The sequence below is a fragment of the Nyctereutes procyonoides genome, unplaced genomic scaffold (assembly GCF_905146905.1).
Source record: "Nyctereutes procyonoides isolate TBG_1078 unplaced genomic scaffold, NYPRO_anot_genome, whole genome shotgun sequence".
NCBI lineage: Eukaryota > Metazoa > Chordata > Mammalia > Carnivora > Canidae > Nyctereutes > Nyctereutes procyonoides.
In genome coordinates, this window is record NW_026575049.1 from 36,005,442 (window position 1) to 36,031,445 (window position 26,004).

Here is a 26,004-nt window from a genome sequence, read left to right on the forward strand (position 1 = left end):
CAAAGATAAACTCAAAATGGATGAAAGACCTAAATATGACATAGGAAACTATCAAAATCCTAGAGGAGAACATAGGCAGCAACCCTTTGACCTCAGCCTCAGCAACTTATTACTAGACACATAGCTGGAAACAAGGGAAACAAAGGCAAAACTATTGGAATTCATCTAAATAAAACACTTGCACAGCAAAGGAAACAACAAAACTAAAAGGCAGCCTACAGAACGGAAGAAAATATTTGCAAATGATATATTGGATAAAAGTATAGTGTCCAGAATGTATAAAGAACTCATCAAAATCAATACCCAAAAAATAAATAATCCAGTTAAGAAATGGGCAGAAGATATGAACAGACATTTCCCCAGAGAAGACATACAAATGGCCAACAGACACATGAAAGTGCTCAACACTGCTCATCATCAGGGAAATATATATCAAAACCACAATGAGATACCACCTCACACCAGTCAGAATGGCTAAAATTAACACCACAGGAAACAACAGATGTTGGCTAGAATGAGGAGAAAGGGGAACTCTCTTACACTGTTGGGAATGCAAACTGGTACAGCCACTCTGGAAAATGGTATGGAGATTCCTCAAAAAGTTAAAAATGTAACTACCCTATGACCCAGCAATTGCACTACTAGGTATTTATCCAAAGGAAAAAAAAAGTGCTGATTTGAAGAGGCTCACATACCCCAATGTTCATAAAAGTCCTATGGACAATAGCCAAATTATGGAAAGAGTCCAAATGTTTATGAACCAAGGAATGGCTAAAGAAGTAGTAGTGTATATACAATGGAGTATTACTCAGCCATCATAAAGAATGAAATCCTGCAACAAGGTGGATGAAGCTAGAATGCATTATGCTAAGTGAAATAAGTCTGTAAGAGAAAGACATATTGTATGATTTCATTCATTTGTGAAATTTAAGAAACAAAACTGATGAACACGGGGGAAAAAAAAGAAAAACGAGACAAAAATAGGGAAGCAAACCATGAGAGACAACAAACTAAGGGTTGCTGGAGAGGAGATAAGTGGGGGGATGGGCTAAAGGCTGACAGGTATTAAGAGGATACTTGTTGGGATGAGTACTGGGTGTTATATATAAGTGATGACTCACTAAATTCTACTCCTGAAACCACTACTACACTATATGTTTACTAACTTGTATTTCAATTAAAAAAGAAAAAAATACACAAACAAAAAAAATAGGTTCAATAGCAGAATGGAGGACACAAGGAAGTAACTGGTTAACTGGAATTTAAAACAATCTGAACAATGAAAAAAAAAACTGGAGGGGAAAAATAAACAGAGATTCCAGGAACTGAGGAAATATAACGAAAGATTTAATAATCATATCAATCAGAATTCTGGAAGGAAAAACAAACATGAGGTGAGGCTGAAAAAGAAGTAATGGCTGAAAACTTCCCAGATTTGGAAAAAAAAAATTTAGAGACTGAAGAAGCTGACCAAACCCTAGAAAGGATAAATCCAAAGTGATCAACAAGATATATCAATAGACCATCTTATGAAACCTAAGGAAAAAGAAAACAATTAAAAGCAGTAACAGAGAAATTAACATAAAAGAAGCAAGCAATTCAAGTAACAGTAGATTCCTTATCATAAGCCATGGAAGTTGTCTAGAAGAAATTAGCACCTACATTTTTCAAGTATTAGAAGAAAAGAACTATCGTCTCGGAATCCTCTACCAAGGAACATGTGGGTGGCTTAGTTGGTTAAGTGGCTGCCTTTGGCTCAGGCCATGATCATGGGGTCCTGAGATCAAGCCATGAGTTGGGCTCCCTGCTCCCTGGAAGGTCTATTTCTCTCTCTCCTTCTCCCTCTACTTGCTGTTCTCCTTGCTTGTGCTCACTCTGTCAAATGAAAGAAAAAAAATCTTAAAAAAAAAAAAAAAGAATCCTATACCCAGTGAAAATATATTTCAAGGATGAAGAGGAAACTTGGACACTCTAAGATGAAATGAAACTAAAAAAAAAAAAAAAGAAAAGAAATGAAACTAAAATAATTTGTCATCAACAGACCTATTCCAAAACTGCTTAAGAGAAGTTCTCTATGGTGAAATGAAATAATAAAAGAAGGAACCTTGGAATATCTGGAAGGAAGAAAAGAACTCAATAAGCAAAACATAGACAAATGCAATAGACTTTCCTTCTCCTTCTGAGTTTTATGTTTGACAGTTGATGCAAAAATGATAACACTGTCTAATGTGATCCTTAATATATGTAGAAAAATATTAGCACAATAATATTATAGACAGAGGATTAATAAAGGGATGAAAAGGCAAAGTTTCTATACTTCAGTCAAATTAGCAAAATGAAAACACCAGCAGACTGTGGTAAGTTATTTATATACAGTGTGGTACCTAGAAGGACTAATAAAAAAAATACTATAAAAAGAGACTCAAAATTCTATAAATAAACCAAAATGGAACTTTAAAAAATGTTCAAGCAACCCACAGCAAAGCAGGGGAAAAGAAAACCCAGAGAAGTGAAAAAGATACACAAAAATAAACAGTAGCAAAAAATAAACTTAAGCCCTAACATATCAATAACTACATTAAATATAAATGGCCTAAATATACCAGTTATAACACAAAAACTCAGTAAAGTTGATTTAAAAATAAAATCTAGCTATCTGCTATCTATAAAAAATTCATTTCAAATATAACAATGTAAACAGATCAAAATTAAAAGAATGGAAAAGACACTATGAATCTAAGGAAAGTAGAGTGGTTATATTAATACTAGAAAATAGCTCTCAAAGCAAAGAAAACTACCAGGGAGAGTGAGAAACTTACATAATGATAAAAGAGTCAAACCACTAAGAACACGCAACAATCATAAATTTATATTCATAAAGCAAGAGAGTTGCAGAACATATGAGGCAAAAGATGATAAAACCAACAGGAGAAAAATTTAAATTCACAATTACAGCTGAAGACTTCTCTGAACACTCAATACAAATAGACAAAATATTAACAAGGATATAAACTAACTCAAAACACCACCAACCAGTAGGATCTAATCCACATTTCTAGAACACTCCACATAATAAGAGCAGAATACACACGGTCAGCCAAACAATGTCAACAATACAACCAAACCAGAAAAACAGAAAGGTAAAAGATCTAAAACGAACTTCTAAATAATTCATGAGTCAAAAAGGAAGTCTCAAGGGAAATTTTTAAAATAAATTAAACTACAAGAAATGAAAATGCAATATACCAAAATTTGTGGGACACAGTTAAAGCATCACTGACAGAAAAACAGCATTAAAAATGGCAATATATTAGAAAAAAAAGGAAGTCTCAAGTGAATAATTTAAGCTTTTACCTAGTAAACTAAAAAAGGAGAACAAAATAAATCCAAAGCAAACTGAAGGAAGGCAATAATAAGGGATAAAAGTGAAAACTATAAAATACTCAAACTAAAAGATGATCCTTTTAAAAAAAATCAACATAACAAACTTCTGGCAAGAAAGACAAAAAAATGACAAATTAATCAATACTAGGAATGAAACAGAGGATATTGCTACAAACACTGAGGACATCAAAAGGATAATAAAAGAATACTATGAAAAACTTTACACATACATACTTAACATGTTTGAGCTTAGACAAAAGGGTTCACTCAATTCCTTGAAAAGCACAAACTTCTACAAATCACTCATATAAGTTACATGATATCCCTATAACTATTTAAGAACTTGAATTCATTAAATCTTAAAACCTCCCTGGTGCACCCAGTGGCTCAGTTGGTTAAGTGTCTACCTTCAGCCAGGTTATGATCCCAAGATCCTGAGATCGAGGCCTATATTGGGCTCTCTGCCCAATGGGGAGCCTGCTTCTCCCTCTGCCTGCTACTCCCCATGCTTGTGCTCTCACTCTTTCTCAAATAAAATCTTTAAAAAAATTATTAAAAAAATTCCCCAAAAAAGACATCTCCAGGGTGACAGTTTCATAGAAGAATTCTACCAAATGTCTAAAGAAGAATTAACAATAATTCTAATTTCTTTCAAAGAAAGATGTAACACTTACCAATTAATTCTATGAACATAGTATTACCTTGATACAAAACCAGACAGATAGTATAAAAGAAGAGAAAACTGCAGGCCAATATCCCTAATGAATATATACTCTTTAACAAAATATTAGCAAACAGAATTCAGTGAATATAAAAAGAACTATACCACATAGCTAAGTGGGGTTTATTTCAGGAATACAGGGCTAATTCAGTATTTGAAAGCCAAACAGTAATGCACCACATTATCAGGTTAAAGAAAAAAAAATCACATGATTATATCAATAAATGCCAAAAAGTGTTTGAAAAAAGTTTCAATACTCATTCATGATTAAAAAAAATCTCAGAAATATAGGAATAGAGGGGAACTTAAATTTGATAAAAATCATCTATAAAACCACAGCTAAAATTATGATTAATAGTGAAGGACTATTTTCCCCTCTAAATTCAAGAAGAAGCCAAAGATGTCCATTACCATTCATATTTACTATAGTCCTACATATCATAGCTAATGCAATAGAAAAATTAAAGGCAAATGTATCAAAAAAAAAAAAAAGGAAAACAAAAGAGCTTTCTTTATTCACAAATGCATGACTATATAGGAAATCCCAAATAATCTTTAAGACAAATCCTAAAACTAGTAAGATCATGGTCACAGGATACAGAATAAACAGAATATCAACATGGATACCAAAATTTAAAAATAACATTAAATATGCAGCTGAAAATCTAACAAATAATGTACAGGAATTTTATGCTTAAAACCATGTAACATGGATGATAAAAATCAAATTTCTAAATAAAATGGAGAAACATATCATTTCCTGAAATGGAACACTCAACACAGTTTTCTCAAATTTATATACAGGTTAGCGCAATTCTATCAAAATCCCTTCAAGATATTTTGTAGATAAAGAAGATTATTCCAAAATTTATAAGGAAAGGCAAAGGAACTATTATAGTTAAAACATTTTTGAAACACAACAGTAAAATGAGAGAAAACCAATATACCCAATTTCAAAACCTATCATAAAGGTATAGGAATCAACGGTATGGAATTAGCAAAGAACAGACACACATATACCTGGAAAATAACAAAGAACTCAGAGACCCACACAATTATTTCCAACTAACAAAGGTACAGAGGAAGGAAAGCCTTTTTAATAAGTGGAGCTTCACAGTCTAAGATTAGTTAACAAATTCTTACACTTGACCCCAAGAGCAACATCTGCAAAAGGAAAAAATCATTAAAACTTCAAAGCTCTGCAAAAGACTATTTGTTAAGAGGATGAAAATACAAGCTACAAAAAAGAAAAAAAATATTTCCAAACGACATACCCAATAAAGGACTAGTATCTATAGTAAATAAAGAGCCCTCAAAACTCAACAACAGAATACAAAGAGTCCGATTACACAATGGGCAAAAGACACAAACAGAATAAAGAGGCTACACATGTGGAAAGCAAACACATGAAAACATATGTTCAGCCACTGGTGAGATGCAAATTAAAACTCCAATGAGAAAACAATACTATCAGAATGGTGAAAATAAAAAATAGTAACAACACTAAATGCTGGTGAGGCCATGGAGAAACAAGATCACAGATATTGCTGGTGAGAGTGTAGGCCCATTAGCAAACTAGACATGGATGAAGAAATAATCTTTAAAGATACATCAACAGAAACTTCAAAAATTAAAATATAAAGAGAAAAATACACAGAACAGAATATCCAGAAATTATGGGATAATTAAAAATGGTGTAACATATAGGTAATGGAAATAAATACCAGAAGGAAAAGAAAAGAAAGTAATAAGAGAGATATTTGAAGCAATAATGACAGAATTTCCTCCAAATTAACATAGGAAATAAAACCAAGAAGTTCAGAGAACACCAAGGAGGATGAATACCAACCCCATCCCCAAAAGACGACACCAAGGTATATCATATTTAAATGGCAGAAAATGAAAAAATAAAGATTTTTCAAAAAATTGATAGAAGCCAGAGGAAAAATATAGCTTATTTATATGGAAGCAAAGATAAGAATTATATCCAAATTCTCTTCAAAAACCATGTAAGCACAAAGAAGTAGAATGAAATTTTTTAAATATTGAGGAAAAAAAACTCCACCAACCTAGAATTCCAAATACTGTGAAATTATCCACCAATAATAAAGATTTTCTCAGACCAACAAAAATTGAAGGAATCTGTTACCAGTAGACCAGCCTTGAAAATAATATTAATAAAAGGTCCTTAGAGAGAAGGATAATTATATCTGGATGTGCATAAAAGAAGAAATAGCATTAGAGAAGGAATATGTACATAAAATACTTTTATCTTATTAATTGATCTAACATAAATTTCTTGAAAATAGCAACAATCATTGATGCTTCTGTGTGTGCACATGTATGTGTACATATGCATGCTTATGTATGTCTATGTATAAGTGAAATGAACGACAGGAATGATACAAGGGAATACAAGACAGAAGAAATGAGCAGTATTTTGTTACAGTAGTACCCCTTTATCTGAGGGGCAGATGTTCCATGACTCCCAGTGAATACCTAAAACCATGAATAGTACCAAACTATTTATAAACTATTCTTTTCCTATACATACATATGTATGATAAAGTTTAACCTATAAGTGAGGCATAGTAAGAGATTAGCAACAATAACTAATATTAAATAGATTATAATAATATGAGTTATGTGAAAGTGGGCTCTCTTTCTCTCTCCCTCCCTCCCTCTCTCAAAATATCTTATTGTAACTGTACTCACCCTTCTTATGATGATGATGTAAGACAGTAAACTATTTACAGGATGAGATGAAGTGAGGTGAATGACACAGGCATTATGACCTTACTTACTTAGCATTAGGCTAATAATGACGTTCTGACAAAACTTCAGAAGAGGATCATCCACTTCCATACTGTGGTTAACTGTGGGTAACTGAAGCCACAGACAGTGAAACCACAGATAAGGTGGGTCTACTGTATTATAAAACACTTATATTACATGTAAAGCTGTATAGTGTAATTGTAAAGTGGATTTACATTAGTTGTAAATTGTATATTGCAAACTGTAGGACAACCACTAAAAAAGGTAAAGAAAGAGATGCTAAGAAAGAAGGGAAAGTAGAAGCATATAAAATGTCCAATTAAAACCACAAAAGGCGGGAAAAGAGAACAAAACAGGAACAAAGAAAATTGTTAATGAATAAAAACAGTAAAAACTTATGGTAGATATTAATTCAACAATATCAATAATCACTTTCAATATCAATAGTCAAAATACAACAATTAAAAGAGACTATTAGAGATGCCTTGGGTGGCTCAGCAGTTTAGCTCCTGCCTTTAGCCCAGGGCGTGATCCTGGGGTCCTGGGATCAAGTCCCATATCAGGCTCCCTGCATGGAGCCTGCTTCTCCCTCTGCCTGTGTCTCTGCCTCCCTCTCTTTCTCTGTGTCTCTCATGAATAAATAAATAAGATTAAATAGAGAGAGAGAGAGAGAGACTATTAGAGTGAATCAAAATAGAAGACCCACTATACAATGTCTATAAGAAACTCACTTTATAAAGACAAATACAGACTAAAAGTAAATGGATAGGTAGATAGACCATGCTAACACTAATCGATAGAAAGCTAGAATAACTGTATTAATTTCAGACAAAGCAGACTTCAGAGCAAGGGAAGTTACCAGGGAAACAGGGGCACTACATAATGATAAAGAGTCAATTCTCCAAGAATACATAATACCTTTGATATAGTAAATACTTTTTAGATACAACACCAAAGGCATGATCCACAAAAAATAACTGAGAAGCTGGACTTCATTAAAATTAAAAACTACTCTGTCAAGAGATTGAGAAACAAGCTACAGATTGGGAATAGAAAATATCTCCAAAGACAAATCTGATAAAGAACTGTTAACCAAAATATAGAAAGAACTCTAAAAACCCAACTGTTAGAAAACAAACCAATTAAAAAAAAATGGGGAAAGAACCTGCAAACCTCACCAAAGACATACAGATGGCAATAGGCATATGAAAAGATCCTCAACGGTATGTCATTAGAGAATTGCAAATAAAAACGAGATCTGACTACACGCCAATTAGAACAGCCAAACTGAAAACACCAAATGTTGATAAGGATGTGGAGCAACAGGAATTCTCATTCACTGCTACTGGAAATGCAAAATGGTGTAGCCACTTTGGAAGGCGGCTTATAGTTTTTCAAAAAAACTAAACATACTCCTTTTACCATATCTATCCAACAATTGTGCACATGCACATGTGCATACCTGCTCACATTGCCTACTTATGCACCACAGAGGCAAAATATTTGAAATACTACCCGAGGAAAGTTATTTCTCCTTAAGTTTAATAATCATACTATATAATAATCAGTGTTATTACTATGATTTATATATAATTATAATCAATTAACACTACTTGATCATCAATACTACACTAAGTGGTTTAGCTGTGTGCTTCTTAAATTCCACAGGACCAAGATTAAGATTACATTACCCAAGCATAAATTTGCATCTCTCCTTTAAGTAAATGAAAGCTATAACAGTGTTTACCAATATTAACTAGGGAAATAAAATTTTACAAAATTACTACAGCTAATAGCACAAATGATTACATACATATGACATAATTTAAATTGAATGAACCTTATATAAATAGGTAACATGTATGATTCATTTTATAGATACTGGAATAATTTTTCTGCTTTGATTAGGCTACTGTAAAAATCACTGTCCAATTTACCTAGTGTGCACTTATTGGCATTAACACAAGAAATCTTTAATTTCTATTACCTTCAGTAAAATATGAAAAATTATAAGTTAAATAATGGGGGAAGGGGACAGTGGTTTTAACAACAACCTAACAGTGATATTTACTAAGTACTCCAATTTTCAAACTTAAAAAATGTTACATATTAAATAAAACCTATAGCACTGAGAAACAGTATTTATAAAAGATAATAGTGAATAAAACGAAGAAGGCAAAAAGTCCTGAAATATAAACCAAACAAAGAAATCTGTAAAAGAACAAGATCAAGAGAAATAATACTGAACAGAGTATCACTTAAAGAGACTCCTATCAATCAATTACCTGTGCTGCCGCATCCAGCTGTCTTAGAGACCAATATATAAATTTCACAAAAGGCTCGTGAAGTTTGGTATTCACAAATGGCATCCACTGTAGCTGCTCTGTCATCAGAGGCAAAAGCTAAAGATAAAATAATGGAAGTTATAAATGTACAGTAATGTTAGGTGGCAAAAATCAATTACCATGATTTCCCTAATATTTCCTTTTTCAAAAGAATAAAATTCTGTAACAAAAAAACCTCACTTTGGAACCATGTGCAACACAATATAGAAATACATATTTGAAATTTTAAATATGCACATCCTTTAACCCACCAGTAGCACATCTAAGATTTTAAGGAGATGAACCTATATAAACATATTCTCTGGACTTTATTATTATTTTTTTTTTTTTACTTTTTATTTATTTATGATAGTCACACAGAAAGAGAGAGAGAGGCAGAGACACAGGCAGAGGGAGAAGCAGGCTCCATGCACCGGGAGCCCGACGTGGGATTCGATCCTGGGTCTCCAGCGCCCTGGGCCAAAGGCAGGCGCCAAACCGCTGTGCCACCCAGGGATCCCCTATTCTCTGGACTTTAAATGGTTAAATAAATTTATGATAAATATATAACCATTAAAAATAATAACAGAACCTGTATATAGATGATAAAAGCAGGTTACAAAAGAGCAGATATAACTGGGTCCCATTTATATAAAATACCTATATGAATTTATATTGAAAAAGAGATATATGAAAGAATGTTTTTTAAAAATATTAACAGTAGAGGCACCTGGGTGGCTCAGAAGGTTAAGCCTCTGATTCTTGGTTTTGGCTCTGGTTATGATCTCAGGTTTGTGAGACTGGGCCCCATGTGGGACTCTGTGCTCAGCTCAGAGTCTGCTTGAGATTCTCTCCTCCCCTCACTTGACCCCTCCCTGCCACACTCACCCTCGCTCACACACGTGTATGCACACCTGCTCTCTCTCTAAAATGAATAAAAAACAAAAAAATAATAGCAGTAAAATTTTAGCAGTTGCTGTAATACTTTCCTCTTAATATATCTGCCTTGCATAAATAAATATCTTCATTAAAGTCAATTTGTAAAAATAATAAAATGTTTAAAAAAGATGTCTATGAACACTGCTTCAAAAATATGTTACTTGGCTATAGGACTTCAAGACCATAGAGATATTCTAAGACTTTGATTGAATAATCCTACTTCTGGTATATTACCTAAGAAAAACACCTAAAATACAACCCTCCAAAAGTACAGTATTATTACACTGCTTGTAAGAATAAAAATGCAAAAAAAAAAAAAAAAGAATAAAAATGCAGAGGTAACTTAATCACCTAGCAACACGGAAATGGTTAAAGTCAAGTGTACAGCCACTCAGGGAACTAAAGATTATGAACAAAAAAAATATTAATGTTAAATTAAGTGAAAATAATAAAAGTTAGGATACAAAATCATATGTAATTAGATCACAGATATGATCAATAAATATGGAAATAAATGTATGAGTTTGGAAGGACATATATGACCTGTCATAGTACCATCTAGGGACTACTGACCACCTCCTCCTTTTGTTTTTTTTTTTTCGTTTTTTTTTTTTTTATAAAATTTTTTTATTTATTTATGATAGTCACACAGAGAGAAAGAGGCAGAGACATAGGCAGAGGGAGAAGCAGGCTCCATGCACCGGGAGCCCGACGTGGGATTCAATCCTGGGTCTCCAGGATCGCGCCCTGGGCCAAAGGCAGGCGCCAAACCGCTGCGCCACCCAGGGATCCCCACCTCCTCCTTTTGAAATACTCATTGGTAGTGGGGGAGGCAAGATGGCCGAAGAGTAGGGGACCTCATTTTATCTGGTCCCTGAATTTAGCTAGATATCAAATCATTCTGAATACCCATGAATTCAACTTGAGATGTAAGAAAATATCTGGAGCTCTACTCATAGTTTTTGTAAGGTAGGACACGCAGAGAAGTGATTCTGAGGGGATATGTCAGAGGACAAACAATGAGCGGGAGGGAGCCTCTTAAGCCAGCTACCAGAAAGTGATATAGCTCCAAAGGGCAAAATAGGAACTCTTAGAAACCCGCTCCAGTGAGAGACATCCCTACTTGAAAGGTGCTCAGGTGGTGAAATGGGGCAGAATTCTAGGCAAGAAAGTATGTTCTCAGGATCCCTGGAGTCACAGAAAGAATGGGGGTGCCTGAGCTGGTAGAGTTCCCAAGCACTGGAGCGGAGAAACATTATAGTCAGGGAGCCCAGGAGAGGGCTCTCAGCTCAGTTTGCCATAAAACATGAGCCACAGCCTAATCAAGTGATGGTTCGCTACATGGGGACCCTACAAAGGACAGGAACACAGGAACCCTCCACCTTCCCCTGGGAGGGTCCGGGTGGCTGTGCATACCACCAAGGGGAGAGCTCTCAGTGCCAGAGCCCTGTAAAAAACAGCAAAGCAGCGATCCTCTCCTTACCCCAGAAGGGGCAGATCAGCTCTCAGGGTGGGGGTCTGTAAAGGACAGTAATAGGCGACCTTCTGCCTTCCCCTGGGAGGAGTGGAGCAGGTTCATGCAGGATTGGGCGGATCACTCTCTGAGCCAGGGCCCTGCAAAAAGCACAAATCAGTGACTCTCCACCTTCCCCTGGGAGAATCCCACCGCAGGAGTCTGTAGAGTTTGGCAGACATAAAAGTGAAGACCATTTATTCCTGAGGGTTTATTGCAGAGAATGGACCACGATCTTTTGATCTTTCAAAAGGCTTTGGGGCTAGAGATCCAGCATGGCCCTTTTTGTTTTGATCCTCTAAAGAGGCACAGAAAGTCTTCAGAGAACAAAAGCCACATAGAGCAACCAAAAACAGCTTACACTGAGCTCTGCCCCTCAGTGTAATGAGGGGCCCAGTACAACTCTGCCAAGGTACGAAACCTGAGAATCAGCATAGCAGACCCCTCCTGCTGGAAGGAAGATGAGCTGGAAGAACAGTGAACAGCAAATTTATAGACCACATAAGACTGTAAAACTCAGAGTGAGAGAGGAGAAATAGTATATAGAATTCAAGGTTTTTCCTCATGATTCACTTATTTTTCAGTCTAAAATTTTCCATTTCTTTTTTTTTCTCTTTTCCCTTTTCAACTAGTTTCTTATTTTATCAATCTTTGATTTTAAAATATTTTTTAACTTATTTTTTTATATTTACATTTCATATGTATACTCTTCATTTTTGGCTTCCTTTCACTCTATTCAATTTTATTTTTGTATATATATATATATATATATATACACATATATAAATTTTACATTCTTTACAATTTGGGATTTAGCATCTCCTAATACACAGACCAAAATACACTCAGGACCAACTGGATCACCCTGTTTTGTCCATCCTGTGAGATTATAGTCTTTTATTCCATTCCCCTTAATTTTTCTTCCTTTTTTAATTTTTTTTTTCTTTTTCTTCTTCTTTTCTGGTTTCTAATCTCTTTGGATTTGTCTAGTGTGTATCTTACTTGGGTTGTGGTTGATATTTTTGAAAGTACTCACTCATTCATCTTCTCTTCTCTGGGCAAAATAACTAGAAGGAGGAATTCACAACCAATGAAAGAACCAGAGGTAATACTCTTTGCCACAGATATAAGTAAAATGTCAAAGATGGAATTCCAGATAACAATTACAAAGTTACTAGTTGGGCCTGAAAAAAGCATGAAAGACTCTAGAGAATCTACTAGTACAGAAATGAGATCTAATGCTCTGACATGCAGTCTAAATTGGATGCTCTAACAGCTAGGGTAAATGAGGCAGCAGAGAGAGTAAATGACACAGAAGACAAGTTGATGGAAAGGAAGGAAGCTGAGGAAAAGAGAGAAAAACAATTAATGGACCATGAGGGCAGGCTTCGAGAAATCAAAGATCCAACACAACTTAAAAATATTGGTACTACTGGAATCCCTGAGGGAGAGGAAAGAGAGAGAGAGGACCAGAAAGTATATTTGAGCAAATCATAGCTTAGAACTTTCCTAATCCGGGAAAGGAAATAGGCATTCATGCCCAAGAGGTAGAGAGGTATAATAGTGAAGACTGAAAATTTCAGGGATAAAGAAAAAATCCTGAATGCAGCTCAATACAAGAAGTCCTTAACCTCGAGGCATAGGAACACTAGACTGGCTTCAGATCTACCCATAAAGACCTGGCAGGCCAGAAAGGGCCAGCATGATATAGTCAGGGTACTAAATGAGAAAAACATGCAGCCAAGAATACTTTATCCAGCAAGCCTCATTCATTTGGAAGGAGAGATAAAGGGCTTCTAGGACAGACAGAAACTGAAAGAATATGTCACCACCAAGCCAGCCCTGCAAAGAATACTAAGGGAGATACTGTAAGCAAAGAGAGAGCCTAAGAGTAACATGAACCAGAAAGAAACAAACACAATCTACAGAAACAGGGACTTTATAGGTAATAAAACGGCACTAAATTCACATCTTTCAATAGTTACTCTGAATGTAAATGGGCTAAATGCCCCACTCAAAAGACACAGGGTATCAGATTGGATGAAAAAGCAAGACCCATCCGTATGCTATCTACAAGAGACCTAAGGACACCTCCAGATTGAAAGAGGGGGTGGAGAACCATTTCCCACGCTAAAAGCCCTCAAAAGAAAGCTGGGGTAAGAATCCTCATTATCAAACTAATTAGACTTTATTTTTTTTATTTTTTATTTTTAAAACTAATTAGACTTTAAACCAAAGACTGTAGGAAGAGATACAGAGGAGCACTATATCATACTTAAATGGTATACCTAACAAGAAGATCTAACAATTTTAAATATTTATGCTCCTAATATGGGAGCAGCCAATTATATCAACCAATTAATAACCAAATTAAAGAAACATTAATAATAACACAATAATAGTAGGGGACTGCAACACCCCACTCACAGCAATGGACAGATAATCCAAGCAGGAGATCGACAAGGAAACAAGGACATTGAATGACACACTGGACCACATGGACTTCACAGATATATACAGAACATTCCGTCCTAAAGCAACAGAATACACATTCTTCTTGAGTGCAAATGGAAATTTCTCCAGAAGAGATCACATACTGGGTCACAAATCCAGTCTCAGTACCAAAAGACTGGGCTCATTCTCTGCATATTCTCAGACCACAACACTTTGAAACTTGAACTCAAACACAAGAGGAAATTTGGAAGGAACTCAAACACTTGGAGGTTAAAGAGTATCCTATTAAAGAATGAATGGGTCAACCAGGAAATTAAGAATCTTAAAAATTCATGCAAACTAATGAAAATGAAAACACAACTGTATGAAACCTTTGAGATACAGGAAAGGTGGTCCTAAGAAGGAAGTACATTGCGTACAAGCCTCTCTCAAAAAATTAGAATAATCCCAACACAGCCTAACCTTGCACTTAAAGGAGCTGGAGAAAGAGCAAAGTCTAAGCCAAGCACGAAAAGAGAAATAATAAGTATCAGAGCAGAAATCAATGAAATAGAAACCAGAATAGAACAGATAGGCAGAACTAAAAGCTGATTCTTTGAATTAATAAGATCAATAAACCCCCAGCTAGACTTAGCAACAAAAAAAAAAAAGAGAGAGAGAGAGAGAGTAAAGACTCAAATTAATAAAATCATGAAAGAGAGGAGAGATTACAACCAACACAAAGGAGATACAAATGATATTACGAACATATATGAGCAACTATGTTCCAACAAATTAGGAATTCAGGAAGAAAACAGATGCATTCCTGGAAACTTAAAAACTACCAAAACTGAAAGAGGAAGAAATAGGAAACCTGAACAGACCCATAACCAGCAAGGAAACTGAAGTAGTCCTAAAAAACTTCCCAAAACAAATGGCTTCCCAGAGAATTCTACCAAACATTTAAAAAGAAGAAATAATACCTATTCTTCTGAAGCTGTTTTAAAAAAATAGAAATGGAAGGAAAACTTCCAAATTCTTTCTACGAGGCCAGCATTACCTTGATCCCCAAACCAGATAAAGACCCCACCAAAGGGGATCCCTGGGTGGCTCAGTGGTTTAGCGCACCTGCCTTTGGCCCGGGGCATGATCTTGGAGTCCCGGGATCAAGTCCCACATCGGGCTCCCTGCATAGGGCCTGCTTCTCCCTCTGCCTGTGTCTCTGCCTCTCTTTCTCTGTCTCTCATGAATAAATAAATAAAATCTTCAAAAAAAAAAAAAAAGACCCCACCAAAAAGGAGAATTACAGACCAATATCCCTGATGAACATGGATGCAAAAATTCTCATCAACATACTAGACAATAGGATCCAACAGTACATTAAAATGATTATTCACCACAACCAATTGGGATTCATTCCTGGGCTCCAAGGGTGGTTCAACATTCACCAATCAAAAAACATGAGAGATCACATTATAAAAAAAAGAACCACATGATCCTCTCAAATAATGCAGAAAAAGCATTTAAAAAAATACAGCATCCTTTCTTGATTAAAACTCTTCACAGTTTAGGGATAGACGGAAGATACCTCAATATCATAAAAGCCATCTACAAAAAGCCCACAGCAAATACCATTCTCAATGGGGAAAAACAGAGCTTTTCCCCTAAGATCAGGAACATGACAGGGATGTCCATTATCACCACTATTGCTCAACACAGTACTGGAAGTCCTAGCCTCAGCAATCAGACAACAAAAAGAAATAAAAGGCACTCAAATTGACACAGAAGTCAAACTCCCAGTCTTCACAGATGACACGGTATTCTATGTGAAAACCCAAAAGACTCCACCCCAAAATTGTGAGAACTCATTCAGCAATTCAGCAAAGTGACAGGATATAAAATCAACACACAGAAACCAGCTGCATTTCTATACACTGACAATGAGACAGAAGAAAGAAATTAAGGAATCAATCCCATTTACAGTTGCACCAAAAACCGTAAGATACCTAGGAATAACCAGAGAGGTAAAGGATCTGTACTCTAAAAACTAAAGAGCACTTATGAAAGAAACTAAAGAAAACACAAAGAAATGGAAAAACATTCAATGCCCATGGATGGGAAGAATAAATATTAAAATGTCTATGATACACAGAGCAATCTACACATTTGATGCGATCCCTATCAAAATATCACTGACATTTTTCATAGAGCTGGAACAAATAATCCTAAGACTTGTATAGAATCAGAAAAGACCCCAAATAGCCAGAGGAATGTTGAAAAATAAAACCAAAGCTGGGGGCATCACAATTCCAGATTTCAAGCTGTATTACAAAGCTGTGATCAAGACTGTATGGTACTGGCACTAAAACAGACACATAGATCAATGGAACAGAATTGAGAACCCAGAAATGGGCACTCAACTCTATGGTTAGCTAATCTTTGACAAAGCAGGAAAGACTATCCACTGGAAAAAGGACAGTCTATTCAATAAATGGTGCTGGGAAAACTGGACAGCCACATGCAGAAGAATGAAACTAGACTACTTTCTTATATCTATACACTAAGATAAACTCAAAATGGATGAAAGACCTAAAGGTAACATAGGAATCCATCAAAATCCTAGAGGAGAACACAGGAAGCAACCCCTTTGACCTCAGCCTCAGCAACTTGTGCTAGACACATCCCCAGGGGCAAGGGAAACAAAGGCAAAAATGAACTACTGGGACTTCATCAAAATAAAAAGCCCAGGGGCAGCCCTGGTGGTGCAGCGGTTTAGTGCCGCCTGCAGCCCAGGGTGTGATCCTGGAGACCCAGGATCAAGTCCCACGTCAGGCTCCCTGCATGGAGCCTGCTTCTACCTCTGCCTGTGTCTCTGCCTCTCTCTCGCTCTGTATCTCTCATAAATATCTCATAAATATCTCTCTGTAAATAAAATCTTTTAAAAAATAATAAATAAATAAATAAATAAATAGCCTTACACAGTAAACAAAACCGTCCAAAAAGCTAAAAGACAACCTACAGAATGGGAGAAGATATTTGCAAATGACACATCAGATAAAAAGTTAGTAACCAAGATCTAGAAAGAACTTATCAGACTCAACACCCAAAACACAAAACACCCAACACCCAAACACAAAACACAAAACACCCAATCAAGAAATGGGCAGAAGACATGAACAGACATTTCTCCAAAGAAGGTATACAAATGGTCAACAGACACATGAGAAAATGTTCCACATCACTTGGCATCAGGGAAATACAAATCAAAACCACAATGAAATACCACCTCACACCAGTCAGAATGGCTAAAATTCTGACATGAAACAACAAATGTTGGAGAGGATGTGGAGAAAGGGGAACCCTCTAGCACTGTTCATGGGAATGCAAGCTAGTACAGCCACTCTGGAAAACAGAGTGTAGGTTCCTCAAAAAATTAAAAATAGAGCTACTTTTCCACCTACTAATTGTACTACTAGGTATTTACCCCCAAAATATTAATGTTATGATCTGAAGGGGCACCTGCATCCGAATGTTCGTAGCAGCAATGTCCATGATCGCCAAACTGGAAAAAGCCGAGATGTCCATCAACAGATGAATGGATAAAGAAGATGTGGTATACATAAAATAGAATATCACTCAGCCATCAGAATATTACTTCAAGATGTCCATCAATAGATGAATGGATAAAGAAGATGTGGTATACATATACAATGGAATATTACTCTGCTTACCATTTACATCAACCTGGATGGAACTGGAGGTTATTATGCTGAGCAAAGTAAGTCAAACTGAGAAAGAGAATCATCATATGGTTTCACTCACATGTGGAATATAAGAAAAAGCGCAGAGGATCATAGGTAAGAGAGGGAAAACTGAAGAAGTCATCAGAGAATGAGAAAAACCATGTGAGACTCTTATCTATAGGAAACAAACTGAGGGTTGCTGGAGGGGAGGTGGGTAAGGCGATGGGGGTAATTGGGTGATGGGCATTAAATAGGCCCACATGTGATGTGATGAGTACTGGGTGTTATACAGAACTGACAAATTATGAACACTATATCTGAAACTAATGATGTACTATATGTTGGCTAAATGAATTTAAATAAATTTTTTTTTAGAAAGAAAAGAAATACTCTTTGGCTTTTGTGACACCAATTTCTCCTAGTTTTCCTTCTACTACTCTAGGCACTATCAATCTCCTGGGCTGGTTCACCATCACTTGCCTGATCATTAAATGTAGGGGTTCCTCAAATTCGGTATTAGCCCATACAGCCTAATGACATATCTAGCATAGACCTCTCTCTCTGCTGAGCTCTGGTCCCTTATATCAAAACCTACCAGAAACACCCACTTTGGTATCTCAAACTCAGCTTTTGCAGAATATATCAGATTAAGGAGGCTCAAACCGAGATGCACTCCAACATTTCCTATTTTGAGTGAATACTACTTACATTCATCGAGTTGCAAAAGCCAGAAACCCGGGAGCCAAAACGGTCACATCAACTGATATATTAGATGCCTTACCAAGTCTCATCTGTGTTACCTCCCAGTTTACTTTTAATTCCATAACACAATCTCATTTCACCTCAACAACTTAAGAGTTTCCTAACTGTTCTCCAGCATCTGCTCTGGTGCCATGTAACCTGTCTCCATGTAGCAGCCAATGGGATCTTTTTAAAAGCATAAACTTGATGCTATTTTCTCCTTAAAGGTCTGCACTGGTTTCCTACTGTCTTAGTAATCATTTTCTGGAATGAAATCTCAGGGAAAATTGAAAAATTACACACATGTCAAGTTGAAAAATGTCTAAACTGTACTTCTGTGTGTGAAAGGAATTTAGTACATACCTACTCTCTTAATTCCAGTAAGATCTTGTATACTTAATTCCCCCCCACCCTATATTTTAATATGAGATTTAAAACTAGTAAGGAGTCAGTAGAGAAAATGATCCTTGATCTTGGGATTGTGCGAGTTCAAGCCCCAACGTAGGCAAAATAGGCAAAAAAAAAAAAAAAGGAGAAGGACGAAGAAGAAGAAGTAAGTAAGTTTGGTCAGTGATTTTTTTCAGAGTGAATCTTTCAAATGCAACTACAAATATGTAGGCACAATAAAATACACAGAATTACCTATAAAGTATCTGTCATACAAATTACATAACACCAAAAGAACGTATGTAGAAAAATTAACACTGTGACATACTCAACTGAATTTGACTCTTCAACAAGTTATTAGCATAAAAAATGGGAAGGAATGGGCGGACCCAGTGGCCCAGCGGTTTAGCGCCGCCTGCAGCCCAGGGTGTGATCCTGGAGACCCGGGATCGAGTCCCACGTTGGGCTCCCTGCATGGAGCCTGCTTCTCCCTCTGCCTCTCTCTCTCTCTCATGAATAAATAAATAAAATCTTAAAAAAAAAAAAAAGCGAAGGAAGGAAGATAGTGGAGAAAGTGAAGTATCCCAAGGTTAAAGAGACTTAGGAGACACTAAGACCAAGACAACCACAAAGGGCTGGTTATATTTTGTTTCTGTTGTGGTGGTGGTGAATTTTTTGTTAATAGTTTTACAATTTGCTCATCATACAATTCACCTAAAGTGTACGATTAAGTAATTTTTAGTATATACACAGTTGTGAAATCATCATCACCATCAGTTTTAGAACATTTTCATTGCCTTCTCCCAAAAGACTAACATTAGCAGTCACCTCAATAGTTTGCTCCAACTACTCCAGCCCTAGGCAACCACTGTTCTGTCTTCTTTATATACATTTACCTTTTCTGGATTTTTCATATACATGGAATCATATAGTATTTGGTCTTTTGTGACTTGCTTCTTCCACTGTCAATATTTTCAAAGTTCTTTCATGTTGTAGAATACACCAAAAATATCATCCCTTTTAACCACCAAACAATATTCCACTGTACAGATGTAAACCATTTTATTTATTCATTTGTCCACTCATGGACATCTGAGTTATTTCCACTTTTTGGCTATTATGAATCATGCTTCTATGAACATTCATGTATAAATTTCTCTTGTGCACACATAACTTCATTTCTCCTGTATATACCTAGAAGTGGAGTTGCTGAGTCATAGAGCAAATTGATGTTAAATCTTTTCAGGAAGTGCCAGACTTTTTCCAAATGTGCTACAGAGTTTTACATTTTCACCAGCAGTGTATGAGTTTCAATTTCTTCATTCACATTTTGGTCACAATTAAGATTATCTGTTTTTATTGTCGTTTTTTAATTTTAGTCATCCTATGCGTAGGATATATCAATGTTTTGATTTGCATTTCCCAAATTAGTAATGCTGAACATTTCATGTTAATTGACCGTTTGTATATGATTTTTAGAGAAATGTCTAATCAGATCCATAGTACATTTTAAATTACGTTTTCTTTTTATTACTGAGTTATAAGCCTTTTTAAAAAATATTTCAGATGGAAGTCCCTTATCAGATACATGATTTGAAAAATAGTTTCTTCATTAAATAGGGTTATCTTTTGACTTTCATGATGGTATCCTCTGAGGTATAAAAGTTAAAAAAAATTTCGTCTCAGATTTCATTTTTTATTAGTTAGAATTTTCTCAACAATGGAGGTTTGTGTGTCTTCTGGATTTGGCCTCAACAACAATTCACATTTACTGGAATGTGGTTTTATCAAGGCAATGTAATAAGCTGCAGAGATGCAGAAGCCAAATTTGTTGGCAACGCCCCCAAAGATAACCATACTCCAACCCTGCCTATTACTCTGTTCATATCCAAATCTTTAGTAAATAATTAAAATACACTGCTCTTTCCCCCAATTCCATGTTTTTTCACATGTTATTTCCACATCCCTCCCATTACTGAGATATGACTGACAAAACTGAATATATCTAAGGTCTATAATGTGGTCTTAATATATGCATACTTTGTGAAAAGACTACCACAAGCAAGCTAATTAACATATCCAGTTATCCATTTTTTTTTTTTTTTTGGTGGTAAGAACACGTGAGATCTCATTGTAGTTTTGTTTTCATCTGTACTTCTCAGATTATCAGTGATACTGAGCTTTTCATATACCTGTTGACCATGTATATGTCTTCTTTGGAAAAATGTCTATTCATAGGGCACCTAGGTAGCTCAGTCAGTTGAGCATCCGACTCTTGATTTTGGCTCAGGTCATGATCAGGGTCATGGGATCAAGTCCAGCAAAGGGCTCTGTGCTCAGCAGGGAGTCACTTGAGATTCTTTCTCTCCCTCTGTCCTTCTGCAACCCTCCACCACACACATGCACGTACACTCTCTCTCTAAAATAAGTAAATAAATCTTTAAAAAAAAAAGTCTATTCAGGTCAACTCGTTTATTTAAGTAGTTAATTAAAATATTTTGATAAAGCCCAATTTACCCTTTTTCTTTGGTTTCTTATGCTTTGTGTCATATTTAAGAAAACACTGCCAAATCCAAAGGCACAATTTACTTGTATGTTTTCTTTAAAAGAATTTTGTACTTTTTAACCTCTTGTGTGTAGGCCTTGGGTGCACTATGAGGTTCAGTTCTGGAGTCTGAATTCTATTCCCTTGATTTGTATATCTATTCTTATGCTAATATCACACTCTATTCATTACTGTATCTTTGCAGGAAAACTTAAAATCAAGAAGTGTGAGTCCTCCAACTCTGTCCTTTCTCAACCTTGTTTTGGATATTCTGAGTCCCTGTATTTCCATTTGAATTTCAGGATGAGGTTATTAATTCCTGCAAAGATGCCAGCTGGGATTTTATAATAAAGGTTGCACTGAATATGTAGATCAGTTTAGGAAGCATGCTAGCTCAATCCATGAATAAGGATGTCATTCAATTTTAATTTCTTTCAACAATGTTTTACAGTTTTCAGAGCATGAGTTTTACACTTCTTTTGAAAAACTGAGTCCTAAGTATTTTATTCTTTTTGATGCCACTGAAAATGGAACTGTTTTCTTAAACTCATTTTCAAATGGCTCGTTGCTAGTATATACACACAATTGCTTTTCTGAATATTGAACTTGTATCCTTTAATCTTAATTTGTGTAATAGTTTTAACAGTTTTTTAGTGAATTCCTTAGGCTTCTACATAAACAAGATTATGTCATCTGCAAATAGTTTTACTTTCTTCCTGGATGGCTTTATTTCATTTCCTTGGCTAACTGCCCTGCACATGTCGAATAGAAGAGGTGGGAGTATTCCTCTCTTCCTAATTTTAGAGAGAAATCATAGTTTTTCATCACTAAATATGATGTTCGCTGTGTAGGTTTCGTAGATATGCTTTATCAGGTTAAAGAAGTTCCCTTTTATCTCTAACTTTTCACAGCTTTTATCATAAAGGTATGTTGGACTGTCAAATGCTTTTTCTGTATCTACTGAGAAAATCTTGTGATTTTTGTCCTTATTCTACTGTTATCATGTATTACATGAGTTGATTTCTGGAGGTTAAGTGAACCTTATATTCCTGGGATAAACTGCACTCGGTAATGGTATATAATTCTTTTTATAATGGCTGGATTCAATTTGTTTGTATTGGGTTGAGAGTTTTTGTGTAATAGTAAGAGATTGGCTTCTCGTGTTTTTGTGATATATTTGTCTGGTTTTGTTATCACTATGATACTGGCCTCATAAAATGAGTTGGTAAGTGTGAGATCCTTCTCTATATTTGAGAAGAGTCTGTAAAGAATTTATATTAATTTTTTAAATGTCTGGTAGATTTCACCAGTGAAGTCATATGGGCCTGTATTTTTCTTTCTAGGCAGACTTTTGATTAATTTAATGTCCTTGTTACAGATCAATTTAACTTTTCTATTCCTTCTTGAGTCATTTTTGACAGTTTCTGTATCTCTAGGAAGTTGTCACTTATTTATCTTATTAGCTCATGATTATTCATAGTATTTCTTTATAACCTTTTTACTTCTATAGACTGGTAACGTCTCCACTTTTATTCCCAATTTTAGTAATCCTGGTTTGGTTTCTTCTTTACTTTGCCAATCTTGTTAAAGGTTTGTCAAGTTTCAAAATCTTTGCAAAGAACCAACTTTCAGTTCTGTTGATTTTGTTTTTTTTTTTTTTCTTTAAGATTTTATTTATTTATTCATGAGAGACACAGAGAAGGAGGCAGAGACATAGGCAGAAGGAGAGCCAGGTTCTGTACAGGGAGTCTGATAAAGGATTTAATCCCAGGATCACGACCTGAGCCAAAGGCAGACACTCAACCACTGAGCCACCTAGGTGCCTCGCTCTGCTGTTTTTCTACTGTCTGTTTCATTAGCTTCTGCTCTACTCTTTAGTACTTCTTTCCTGCTGGCTTTAGAATTAGTTTATGGGACTATTTCAGTGTCTTATGGTAGAAGGTTACATTACTGAGATTGTTCATCTTTTCTAAGGTAGGCATTTGCAGCTGCACATTTCTAAGTATTGTTCTAGCTGTATCCCATGCATCCTAGTACATGCATTGTCTTTTTTTTTTTTCATCTTGTTTTCTAATTTTCCTTGTGATTATTTCATTGGCCAGTTGTTTACTTAGGTATATATTATTTAATTTCCATATATTTGTGATTTTCTCGAATTTTTTCTGTTACTGACTTCTAATTTCTTTTTTTTTTTTAATTTTTGTATTTATTTATGATAGTCACAGAGAGAGAGAGAGAGAGAGAGAGAGGGGCAGAGACACAGGCAGAGGGAGAAGCAGGCTCCATGCACCGGGAGCCCGACGTGGTATTCGATCCCGGGTCTCCAGGATTGCGCCCCGGGCCAAAGGCAGGCGCCAAACCACTGCGCCACCCAGGGTTCCCCTGACTTCTAATTTCATTCTACTATGGTCAGAAAACATACCTTGTATAATTAAGATTTGTTTTATGAAAAAAAAAAAAAAAGATTTGTTTTATGGCCTGCCATATGGGCTAGGCTGGATAATGTTCCAGATGCACCTGAGAGGAATGTATACTCTAAAACTGAATGGAGTGTTCTAATGAATATGTGCCTTGTTAGGTTCTAATTTGAACTAAATATAATAAAGCACTGAGAGAGCCACCTATAGACATCTATATATGGACCAGTTAATAAGTATTTTAGTAAGATCTCTAAGCTTCCACAATTTTACTGATTCTTGCATTCCAAATATTTATAACAGAAATTATTACTTCAAATCTTATAGGCTAGAAATTCTAGGTTATTTTTCTTCTGGAATCAATACATAGAGGGAAACAATACTAAAAGCTTCATTTTGGGTCTCTAACAGTTTCCCAAAATATGAATGAATTTTGACGTATAGAATCAAGATGTTATAAGCAGTTATTTTTAAATACACAAAACAGTCAATTACTTAGCATTCAGGATATATGTAGAAATAAGATAATAGCCAGTGCACAGAAAATACACAGTAATGAAAAGACCTGACAGGAAATCTATTGATACCAAATGTGTCAGTCCTAAAGGAAGCTCACAATTCTTTTAACAGTTTTTTTGCATGTCAACCTTCAGCTTTTCAACATGGAGAAAATACCCACATTTATCATATATTAAGAATAACAGGAACTTAATAGATATTTGTGAGGTAAAGCAAAAGATATAAAACAGTTGATCCTCTAACGGATGGATAAATGAATGGATAGATACAGATGGAGAGATATGGCTATCTTAGGGACCAGTACTTATGACAATCTTAGCTACCATATAAAGTTTCAAAGCTGTTTTAAACCATTATTTCATATTCTTTTACTATTTTAACTATGCAGTTTAGAATAGACTTTTGTACATCACTGAAACTTGAACTTTAATATTTTAGTGGATAATGAGTTATATCAACTTTAAAGAAAATTTTTATTTACAAAGGTAATAAAGCGATGAATAGCTAGCTCCTCATGGAAAACCGTATTGATGCTTATAACCTTAATAGAAATTTATTTCAATTTTGTTTTTCACCATGTATTATTAGAGACAAGACAGTAGAAAGTACATGTATTAAGTTCCAAATTTGCCATTTCCTTCCTAGCCATGTAAAATACTAAAATCTCAAAACACTCTTATCCTGCTTGTAAAATTGGCATGATAGGTGTGCTAATTATCTCACAAAAACTGTTATGAGGTTTATGTGAAAAAATAAATGTGGAAGCATTTTTAAAACTATGAATAATAGGTGATCCTGAGCTTACCTTGTCCCATGGATGCACCCACACTAAACAGTTACACCGATGTAACTTACTATGCAAACAGCATGAAGACTGGAAGAAAGACAGACATTCCACAGTTAATTGTAGAGAGGAGGCAACTTCAAAAAGTGTAAGAGGGGTGGGATATGGTTGGAAACCAAACCTCTGGTAAGACTAACCACAAATGGGAGGAATACCACAAGTACAGAGAAGCAAAATCAGACTCTATAGAGGCACTCCAGCCACTGGAGAGTTGAACTGGGAAGACTCGGAAGAGGAGTTACTATAACATCTGGCTTTGAAAACCAGTGGGGCCTAACTCTGGGAGCTTTTGAAATCAGATGGGCTTAACTCCAGGTATTTTGAAAATCAGCAGGCTTAACTCTAGGAGAGCCAGAGGGCAACAGGAAACTGAGTCCCCACCCTTAAAGAGCCAGCATAACTCCAGCCCCAAGACACAGCACAGAAGCAGCAGTCTGAAAAGCACCTGGAGTTTATATAAAGAAGATTCATTTACTAATCTCAGAAGGTACAATGGAGAGGCAGGGATCTTCAGATTCCTCGAAGAACAAAAGTGCCAAAGGGCCCCATTTCAATTTCCCTCCTCCAGACCTGATAGCCAGACACTTGTTGGAGCCAGGGCTAAAACTCTCCATCTATCTTGCTAACACTGCATGCCTCATGCCAGCCCAGTGTTCCCTTAAAAACCTGCCCCAACCGAAGGATCGCTCACCGGGGATCCATCCAAAGATGCTCCAGCC

At 35.7% G+C, this 26,004-nt stretch overlaps 1 protein-coding gene across 3 annotated transcripts in view; it reads right to left on the reverse strand.

Annotated features, from left to right (window-relative positions):
- The window catches only part of CCDC138 (coiled-coil domain containing 138), a 94,405-nt gene that overhangs the window by 28,475 nt on the left and 39,926 nt on the right, over positions 1-26,004 (reverse strand). For 2 of the 3 annotated variants that reach the window (XM_055328528.1, XM_055328527.1), the window contains exon 11: positions 9,166-9,282. The exons of the other annotated variant lie outside the window; for it this stretch is intronic. In XM_055328528.1, the coding sequence (XP_055184503.1) occupies positions 9,166-9,282 (117 nt within the window). The remainder of the gene's footprint in view (positions 1-9,165; positions 9,283-26,004) is intronic. 3 annotated transcript variants of the gene reach the window in all.